General features: G+C 39.2%; 1 protein-coding gene across 4 annotated transcripts; it reads right to left on the reverse strand.

The window, feature by feature from the left end:
* Positions 1-2,516: 2,516 nt before the first annotated feature.
* LOC148341639 (uncharacterized) lies at positions 2,517-7,165 on the reverse strand. 4 transcript variants are annotated; one of them, XM_088288892.1, is made up of 5 exons: positions 6,975-7,165; positions 6,667-6,759; positions 6,260-6,343; positions 3,729-5,364; positions 2,517-3,133 (listed from the first exon to the last, which is right to left on the reverse strand). In XM_088288892.1, the coding sequence occupies exons 3-5, from the start codon at positions 6,338-6,340 to the stop codon at positions 2,940-2,942; spliced, it is 1,911 nt and encodes a 636-aa protein (XP_088145018.1). In that variant the 5' UTR covers positions 6,341-6,343; positions 6,667-6,759; positions 6,975-7,165; the 3' UTR covers positions 2,517-2,939. The 4 variants fall into 4 exon arrangements, with proteins under 4 accessions (XP_088145018.1, XP_088145015.1, XP_088145014.1 ...); XM_088288889.1 differs by having other exon boundaries at positions 6,667-6,762; XM_088288888.1 differs by having other exon boundaries at positions 7,086-7,149.
* Positions 7,166-10,977: the final 3,812 nt, after the last annotated feature.

Genomic DNA, 10,977 nt, shown 5'->3' on the forward strand with positions numbered 1-10,977 from the left:
ACTATGTGTGCTGGGCTCCAAACACAGGATTGTTCTGAGTTTGTGGTCCCTCAAACGAATTCTTAAGAAGCATGGATTGTTCCGCCGAATCCATTATGACCACCCAGAGACAGTTGTGGAATTCATCAGAGAGGAGCTACAGGGCTCTGGAGCGTTGCATGGCTACCGGTGGATGTACACCAAATGTAAAGACAGAGGACTGCATGTACGAAAGGAAGATGTACGGCTGCTCCTTTCCGCAATGGACCCGGAGGGCACGACATTTAGAAGGAGAAGAAGACTGCACAGGCGAGCATACTTTGCCAAGGGTCCAAATTTTGTATGGCATGTCGACTCATACGACAAATTAAAGCCATTTGGCATTTGCATCAATGGAGCCATCGATGGATTTTCAAAGCGAATTCTGTGGCTGAATGCTTACCACACAAGCAGTAATCCAAAAGTCATCAGTGGCTACTTTCTTGAAACTATTAATGAATTAGGTGGATGTGCGCGCATCGTGAGAACAGACATGGGGACAGAAAACAGTTCCATCCGTGATATGCAGCAATTACTTCGTCGGACCCACACTGATGTGCATGCTGGTGGCAAAAGCTTTGTTGTTGGAAGAAGCACATCAAATCAAAGAATAGAGAGTTGGTGGGGCTTTCTCCGTCGAGAGTGTGTGGAATTCTGGCTGGACCTCTTCCACAGACTTAAAGATGAAGGACATTTTGATGGTGACTTCTTGGACAAGAACCTCATGTTATTTTGCTTTCTTGGTTTAATACAGGCAAGTAGTAACACTTCACAAGCACTTTATTGAATAATTTTTGCCATATCATGGTCAAGTTATAAATGCATTTTTATATTTTCTTCTCATGAATACAACTTTGCTTTTAAAGTTTTCAGAACCTTACAAAAAAAAAAAAATCCAGACATTTTCCGTGACATTGTAGATGATTTATGTCCACCTTGCTTTCACACTGCAGTGCATTCGTTTTGCCTACCTTGGTAAAAAGTTGAGGACCCAATGGTCAGTGGTAACTGCAAACATACCAAACCTTACTGTAACATGCATTTTTTCAGTTATGGTTACCATACTTTGTTTTAATTCTACCTCCATATAGACACAGACACAGAAGTACGCTACAGATAAATTTGACCTCAGTGAATGGATGGATGATCAGATAATATTTGAACTACTTAATGCCAGTATTTTCCTTCACTTTCTCCATGCCACTTTCATATTTTGGTGACTTCCACGTGAATGCATCTGTGTTTGCACAATGAGCTGAGATTAGTCTTCGAAAAAGTTTATATTTTCAGTTAATATGTTTCTTAAAACATTTATGTAAATTGTTTTTGTATCACCTGCAGGATGAGTTGGATGCAGTCAAGGAGGTGTGGAACAGCCATCTGATTCGTCCATCCAAGAATGAGCGTGTCCCTCATGGTCGGCCTGATGTCATGTTCTTGGTCCCGGAGCTGTATGGCACAGAGGACTTTTTGTGCCAAGTGACTGAGGAGGATTTTTTGAGGTGTGAAGGTGACTGCATCCACCGCAATGATGTTGCTTGTGATGCTGATGTGTTCACTCTGTGTACACACATAATGTCACAGAACAACCTCCAAGTCCCAGTGGATGGATATATCGCCACGGCCAACTACCTCAACTTGAGAGAGGAGCTAATAACACTCTTAGGTCTTTAATGGATGCAGTCCAGGTGTAAAAGGCTTCAAAGTCCTTTTACAATCCATAACGTATCACACCATTAATCAATGTGCCCTGTCTTACCCCCTAATGGTGTGTGTGCCCCCTCGCCACACCTCAACTGCTGTTTATATGGAGCCCTCACATAACTAAATGACAAATTGTTTTAAGTTTGAAGCATTCTGCTCATTATGGATTTTATCAAGTGTTTTACAACATGTGTAATTTTACTTAGAATTTTTTTTTGTACACTTATTGTGACTGTGTGTGCACCCATTCTTGTACATACATGGGAAATGTACAGAGAATTGTTGAAATTCATTTGATATATACTGTACATATATTTTGTAATTTGCTTGATGGTTCTACCCAAATTAACTGTTGCTGATTTATGGTTTTGTAAAATAAATAAATTGCTGCAAACTCCTCCGCATATTGACATGCATTGAGCCAACATGTAAAGATCTTTGATTGGTATTTAAAAAGCCACATTCAAGCTCGCTAAAATACATGTGTGTGATTCAAATAAATTCTAAAAGTAAAATTGATTGTCTTCTACATTTTCAGGTCGCCAAAGTATCTTGAGTTGAAACTGCTATTCAATCCTTAAATGTATTTGTGGAAACTATTTATGTGAAGCGAAGTGGTCAAATTCACACAAATGCACACTGTCAAATCAGACAGCAACAAGGTGACAACTTGATAACTGTAGACTTGAGATTTGGGTACTCAATTCAGCAAATAATGTCTCCTACATACAGTCTGTCTGAGAGCTGAGTGAATGTCACTGTCTTAACTGAGAAAAAAATTCAGATAGGAGCAGTTGCACATTTAATTTTTATAAAATTTGTGTAAAACAAGACATCGTAGTCGACCCCAGCGACACAACTATCTGCTTGCAATACAAGCAGTGGAGCAATTTTATAAAAACCAAAAAAAAAAACACACGTCTTAAAGCTGTTGCATAACAACCATAGGCAACAAAATTGTGTCTTACCACAACAAAATTGCTTCCTAATTTTGCAAAGAATCAACTATGCAAACAATGACTCACTCAATAGTCAGTAAATATAAACAACTCGACTTGCAGTCCAAGAGTATGAAATACCGGCATAAAACAGTAAATCTGGCCCCCATGAATCAGACCATGCAACTACATTATAAAATACCATTATGAACAAATTCCAGACAAAACAGCCGCCAAACCCTCTAAGAGTATATGGGAATAGATTTTGCAGAACAGACACTAAATTATGTCCATCACCCACATGTTGGCATCAAGTACATTCCCAAATTCCTCAGACAACTCAGGGTACGACCCATAGTTGTTGGCCACCTCCAGAACACAGCCACATGTATGGGACATTGGTCTTCGTGTAAATAGGTTCTCAGCCTCAAAGAATCGCACATGGATCTTCTCAGCCACTAAAAGATCTGCACCTTTGGAAAACAAAAATAAAATATTAGTTTAGAACCACATACCACCACCAACTCTATACTAGAACACTCGTGTCTATCACCTCAAATGAAGGCTCTCTAATCATTGCCTTCAATAGCTGTGTATTTATTAAACGTTTACATCAGGCCTGCCGAAGTTGAAAAAATTAAATAAATAAACCTTGTTCATGTTTTATTTTCCCCGTAATTCTGATAAGTGTCCCCACTAGGAGACACACCCTAAGACAGATATTTTGTTGCAATGTTTTCATTCATTTTCATTTAAAATTAGAGCATATATTTTCTCCATATACGATATGCATTTTCTTTCTCAGATAAAGTGAGGTTACCAAAACACTCCATCCAAGTGTTGCTGGTCCGGCCCCTCTGTCAAGAGAACCCATTGTGGCCCACAAATCAAAAATTTTGCCCCCCGTGTTTCAAAGTCAGCTTCTTTTGGCATCTATACACACACACACATATACATATATATATATCCATATGTATACATATGCATATATATATATATATATATCAAATTTGACAAGTGAAAACAAATGACAGAATTAGGATTAATCGTAAAGATGTGAAAGATTACCAGTACAAAATCGAAGAAATTTCTTGAGCCGACGTTCGTTGCAACTCCTGATGAATTTTTTCAGAAATTCAAAACTCTGCATTTCTCTCATGTTGAGGCCCTCATGCTGTAACATGGCGATTACTCTTCTTGGTGTTGGGGTAAGGCTACCATATACTTCATCCAGGCCTCCCAGTGGTAATTTCAGTTCCTTCAATATACTGGACCAGCACTCAGCAATATAGGCGGGATCTTGAACCAGTTCCTTATGTGCCACCTCAATTAAAGTCTTCTTCACGTTCCCCTTATTGACAATAACTTTAACCTCGTGAGTTTCGAGGAAATCCATCCACTCCTCAGATCCAGCGATAGACAAAAAATCAATCATCGCTTGTTCAGCCACTTGTTTTTCTTCAGAGGGAATTGTGTCTAAAAATGCTGAAAGCAGGTCATTCTCCATCAGGTCAACGCCGAGACAATACAAAATAAAGGGCTTGGCTAATGCTATGGGAAAATATTGCACAATGTTGTATCCAAGGACCATAACTTTGGCAATGTTAACCCATTTGTCTTTCATGTCGTGTCGTGTCATTGGTATCTTCATTGTGCTTCCATGAGTGCATTTACTGAAGAATGTTTCCCAGTATTCACTTAAGGCATCACGTAACACACCACCATTATCTTCTCCCTTTTCCATTGCTCCATTGGGTTGGAACATCTCGATCTCCACCAGCAGCTCATCAGTAGTTACAGTGCCGTTTTGAAAGGCTGCATTTAATTCATGGAAAACATTTCCCCTGTGCAGTTTAAGTTTTCTTGCTTTAAGTGGATGAGATTCTTGCCCTGGGGATGGATTTTCAACCAACAGCTCCATGGGGATGGTGTCGTCGAGGGTGTCATCGACATCATAAGTGGCATAATCAGCAAATGAATGTCTGAAGACTATTTCTTCATCAGCAATAACATTTTCTAACAGTCCACCTACTGCTCCCACCATTTCACTGTCCAATGGAGGCACCTTGGCTGTTTCCTCCAATGCAGTAAAATGCACAGAAGCGGTGTCATGTGGCTCATCAAGCACTTTTGCAGGGGCATCAGCACCAACTCTTTTGCATGACAAATAAAGCCGTAATGTTTTCACCTTTCTCTTTTCATACTGCTCATTTAATGTTGTTTGTGGTGAAATGATCTCTTCAGTGAAGTCCCGTATTAGAAATTCAAAATCGCTTTCCCTCCCTAGTTTTGATTTTCCATTTGGAAAAAAGAGTGCTTTGCCTGTTTCCATTAATTCTGACATTGTTGCATTCTTCAGGGCCTTTAAATGTCTTGTGCCTCCTCCTCTTCTCTCTCTAACTTGCACAATTCGGTCCTGAGTCTCTTCAAATAGGCCCATTTGGTAGTTGCGGTGTCCTTTCATAGCATTAGTGTTGCCAGACATTTTTTTCACCCGCTCATCTGTGCGGCCATTGTCAAAACCCCGCCTTTGTTGAATTTTTGAAATCAAAGACTCAGTTGCTTTGGATATTGTTGTGTTGGTTCCTTCAAGCGCAGCTACTTCTCTTCTGCAGTATTGGCGTATTGCAATTCGGTCTCCAGCTTTGGGAACATATTCTGTGAGCTGCTGTTCTGTCATCGCATTGACAGCATAGCAATCAATCTGAGGAAAAATAGAACATTGGTAATGAAACAAGTTTTAAAAATACACAAAGTACATGACCAGCAATCATTTTAAAACATGGAAAGTAAGACGCATTTTGAACAGCAACGTAGAAAAATGATTGGCTGAACCTCCAATAGTGTACTAACTACGCTAAACATCATTCATAAATATGAATTAGAAATGGTGTAAAGGGGTAGGAACACAGTTTATAATTCTTCCTACTCCATTTCGAACTGTATATATATATATATATATATATATATATATATATATATATATATATATATATATATATATATATATATATATATTTGACAGGACCCTTCAAACGTAAAACAACTGCCGTGGTTTGCATATGGAGACAGGGACAAAATGAGAGCTGCCCACATCTCATTGAAATTTCATTACATAAATAATCTGATTGTCGTGATTTCCTCAAAAGGTTCTGCAACAAAATGTGTTTTCTACCATAATTTTTGTCAAGGCCTGTTTCAAAATTTTTGATTTTTTTTTAACAATTCCAATGAACCACAATTAAAAAAATCAATGTCCGATTATGAATGGTGATTTTTCCTTTTTATTTTTATGTATTATGATTGTTATATATGTTGTTTCCCTCTTTCCATGAACAGACAACACTTTTGTCAATGTGTGTGTACTTCATTTACACTTAAATGCTTCTACTAGAATTACAACCTGCCCCAAAGAAATGCAAATCCATTTGGGTGGATTAAACTTGATTATTGAGATTGATATTAAGAATAGAAAAATTTGAATCATTACAATTTTCTTTTTATGATCAACCATGTCTCACAACATATAATATGCCCGAAGCAGTTTTCCTTAAACACCCACATTGGTTAAATGACATGTTATTGCCTGTTGTACATACCTTCTCCTCGATAAAGGTGGCAATGACTTTATCATCTAACTTTCGCTGGTCTTGGAGAAATTTTAGAAAATTCGAGTCCATCTTCTGAAACAGAGGAGTAAAATGGCACTACTGCTGCATTACACATCGTCTCAAGGCAATTAAAGAGACAAGATGCAAAGTAAAACTACAGTATTGTACTTTGAAAATATGATTCTGCACGTTTACAAAAATGTCATGTCATCCTGACAAAATGAATAGATAAGAATGCATGATTGTTTCCATCGTTTCACAGTTTCATTATACAGCCATATTTAGCAACCCAACATAGCCCAGAAGCGAGTTATTAAGCAATTTACGACAAGCACGGCAGTAAACACAACAAATTGTTGTCGTGAAATAAAAGTAACTTTAGACAATGTACTTACAGTGAATGTCAGAGACGTACTTGTCTCCTCTTGTGGTGATTCGTGAGTGTTTGTACACTTCTCCGACGAGGGCTCGACTAAAACCACTGATGCCTGCTGATACGCCAAAAAGACGACAATAAAATCAAACCGTGGCTAGGGTGACGGTTGTCATGATTGGGTGACTTGTGGCGAGCGAAATAATGCGCGAAAAATGTTTAAAACGTGACGCACGAATAGAAAACACGGAGGCTAAATGTAGCCGTTCGCTGCTAATACTGCTCTATCAAGCAACAGTCACGAACTAGAGCGATGTACACCTTACTTACATTTGACGGAATGGCATGGGCGTGAACATAAATCACGGAATTACAAGTCTTTAAGCGATGCAGAACACACTATACTCTCGTACTATCAATATAACATCTAATAGAATTTACCTTGAGAGATATACGACCGCGTGGGTACTGCTCTATCAAGCAACACCCACAAACGTTTGACGTCATGGCATGGGCGTGAACGCTAGCTCATTAGCTAAACTGTGGGTACAGATTAGCTAAACTGTGGGTACAGTTTAGTAAACTGTGGGTACAGATTAGTAAACTGTGGGTACAGATTAGCTAAACTGTGGGTACAGTTTAGTAAACTGTGGGTACAGTTTAGTAAACTGTGGGTACAGATTAGTAAACTGTGGGTACAGTTTACTAAACTGTGGGTACAGTTTAGTAAACTGTGGGTACAGTTTAGTAAACTGTGGGTACAGATTAGTAAACTGTGGGTACAGTTTACTAAACTGTGGGTACAGTTTAGTAAACTGTGGGTACAGTTTAGTAAACTGTGGGTACAGATTAGCAAAAAATATTTTTTTCTCATACTGTGGCACCAGAGGGGCTCCGTAGATAACTGCACTGTTGTCGCCATCCCAGCTGATGAATCCCTGGTTTCTTAACGTCCAGGACATCCGCTTGAAGTTCCTCTCTTTACTTTTTCTTTTCGCGCCGTGCCGAGCCGTATCCTAGCAACGCGGCAAAAATAGCAGCTAACGCCGAAGCTACCTGCCGTCGTCTTCCACGCCGGTCATTTACGTTGCAACTGCCCGAAAAACGTCTTCCGGCAGCCAACTACACTTTACTGACCCGACAATAATTGTGAAGACTTGCAGTTCGCCACTTCTGACACCATGTATAATAATCACACGAGACACGGCGAGTACTTGTTAACACACTGTTTAGTCATTCCCCCGGAAGTCCCTTCCACCCCACACTTCAATACAAAGCATTATGGGACATGTAGTCCTAAATACCTATTACTACAATCTCAACAAATCCGCACTTGGTCTTTGCTTGGCGATAACTCGTGAGCTTCTCTTTGTTCGACGAGACGAATGAAAGTTGGCGTCGTTTTTCAAAGTCTCACTGAAAGGATTTCCTTCGAGAAAACCGGTCTCTGTTCGGCACTAAAGCGGAAGAACAGGACACACCCCGCTGTGATTTGATTGGCTGCTGGCTGTGTAGCACTGTCACCAACTCACCGACAGATGTCACCATTTGCGATGCAAATCATTGTTATCTTCTTCTAAACATAGAGAAAAACCTAAGATGCACATTAACAAACATTTTAGTTCCCAAATATGAACTTGAGAGATGTATTGAATTTTACTTTTGTTGCTGGTTTTGTTAAAACATCTGCCCCCATGTCGTCGGTTGGACAGTATTCCAAATGTATTTCCCTATTAATAATAATAATAATAATAATATTCCCTTTATTAGTCCCACAATGGGGAAATTCGAGATTCGAACCCAGGCCTCCTGGGGAGACTGGGTCCTGAACGCGGCGCCTTAGACCACTCGGCCATCCTGGCATGATTAAGTGATACTGTATGTCAACATGTTTGCACTTTGCCTTTTTACAGGGTTACAGCGTCGTTGCGAATTTTAAATTAAAATACGTCACTGTTTTATTATCTAAATGTTAGAGTGTTAAAAATGATTTCAGTGCTGATATAAGTCCTGAAATATTTCATTATTCGTTTCAGTATTCAATAAACTACGTTGATTCATTAATTATTTCAAGATTCATTGAACTGTTTTAGTAATAATTTAGTATTCAATGTTTAATTGTTACTGCAGTTATTTTTTAAATATTTGTGTCACTATTTTGTTCAATCTTAATGTGATGGAAAATTATTTAGCAAGTAAGGTTTTTGTTATTTATTGTGGCCACCTGCTTTTGAAGAAAGTGCCTTTCGCTTCTTGTACTAGAGAATTCTTTGTGAAGCCAAAACAACACGGCCTTGACTGATAAGTAAGCTCAACGCAGAAAAAGTATCTTTTTGTTTTAAGATTACACAGTTCCTGCCAAATAAATCTTCATCTTCCTGTGTGCATCAGTATCTTCCCACGCACCCATTGAGATCACTCAGCAGACTGACCCAAAAGACAATTTATTTTCCAGACTATCTCATTGATCTTCCCTTACTGCTAAAAATTCCACAACAATCTGGGGCCAGACGTGGGATAGCTGAAGATCCGCCGGTGAAATTCAGGGACACTGGCGTGTGGCCACCCGGGTCCAATTCAGACAGCAGCAGAATCATCATCTCCGTGGTGACAAATGCTGACTCCAGTCGCCATCAGATTGCTGAGTCCTGACTTACCAAAACCTTTGAGAGAAACGGAGACTACTTGCGTTTCTCTTTCTGGTTCTTTTTATAGTTCAACTTCTAGTTCAGTTTTTCACCTTTTCACGCAGCGTAATGAAGGCCAGTTGAGCAAGTGGAACAAGTGATTTTATTGATTGTGGAAGGCACCGATTTCATAAGCACCGTTTCTTCTCACACCTTTTCCATTAAGTACGATTAAAAAGACAACTGAAAAGCATAATGTTAAAAAATGTTGTTCTAGGCAAAGGGAATTCATTTTATTGACATGTTTGATGTAAACAAAAAAAATCATCATCACTCAGACACGTTGGTTCTTCTGGCAATGATCACATTGGCTTAGTGTCAATAAAAGAGCTTTGCAAAATTCAATTAATCATATTTCATTCAAAATCACATTTACATCTTACCACAAAGAGTCGGTTCCTTCAGTTTTTTTAAGCTTCAAGCATCGCTGCTTTTATCACCAACACAATTGTGTCTCTCAGCAATATGTTTAGTGGAGAATTTTTTAGCACAAACGCTGCAACTGAATGGCTTGTCTCGACTGTGTGTTCTTGTATGGCGTCGTAAATACGACTTTTGAGAGAACCTCTTGCCACAAACTGAGCATGAAAAAGGTTTTTCTCCACTGTGTGTTCTTGTGTGTTCTGTTAAATGTGCCTTTTGAGAGAAGCATTTTCCACAAACTGAGCAAGAAAAAGGTTTTTCTCCACTGTGTGTTCTTGTGTGTTCTGTTAAACTTGACTTTTGAGAGAAGCATTTTCCACAAACTGAGCAAGAAAAACGTTTTTCTCCACTGTGTGTTCTTGTGTGTTCTCTTAAATGTCCCTTTTCAGAGAATCCTTTGCCACAAACTGAGCATGAAAAAGGCTTCTCTCCACTATGTGTTCTTCTATGTTTTGTTAAAGTTGATTTTAGAGAGAAGCATTTTCCACAAACTGAGCAGGAAATAGGTTTTTCTCCACTGTGCATTCTTGTGTGGATTGTTAAATCAAACTTTTGATAGAAGCTTTTGCCACAAACTGAGCAAGAAAAAGATTTTTCTCCACTGTGCGTTCCTGTGTGCCTGACTAAATGAGACTTTCGCGAGAAGCTTTTGCCACAAACTGAGCATGAAAAAGGCTTCTCTCCACTGTGTGTTCTTGCGTGCCTTGTTAATTGTGCCTTTTGACAGAAGCTTTTGCCACAAACTGAGCAAGAAAAAGGTTTATCTCCACTGTGCATTCTTGTGTGGATTGTTAAATGAAACTTTTGACAGAAGCTTTTGCCACAAACTGAGCAAGAAAAAGGTTTTTCTCCACTGTGCGTTCTTGTGTGCCTTACTAAATGAGACTTTCGAGAGAAGCTTTTGCCACAAACCGAGCAGGAAAAAGGTTTTTCACCACTGTGTGTTTTTCTGTGCCCTTTTAAAGACAGCTTTGAAGTGAATGAGTCAGTGTGACATGCCCTTTCACCTTTGGCTTGCCCATCATCATCATCATCATCATCATCATCGTCATGAGCGTCTGATAATGTGTCCTCATTATGTACTTGTGATGGTCCCCAGTGGTCTTCATCACCTTCTGTTGTCATGTGATGACTTGATCTGCTGCTTGTAGGCTCCGCCCATCTGTTGTCCTCACTCTCATCCTTGTTTTCATCTTCAGTCTTTATAGGGAGAACGTTCACTG

This window comes from Idiotropiscis lumnitzeri, chromosome 2 (assembly GCF_059441095.1).
Source record: "Idiotropiscis lumnitzeri isolate Australia: NSW breed Sydney's pygmy pipehorse chromosome 2, RoL_Ilum_1.0, whole genome shotgun sequence".
Classification (NCBI taxonomy): domain Eukaryota; kingdom Metazoa; phylum Chordata; class Actinopteri; order Syngnathiformes; family Syngnathidae; genus Idiotropiscis; species Idiotropiscis lumnitzeri.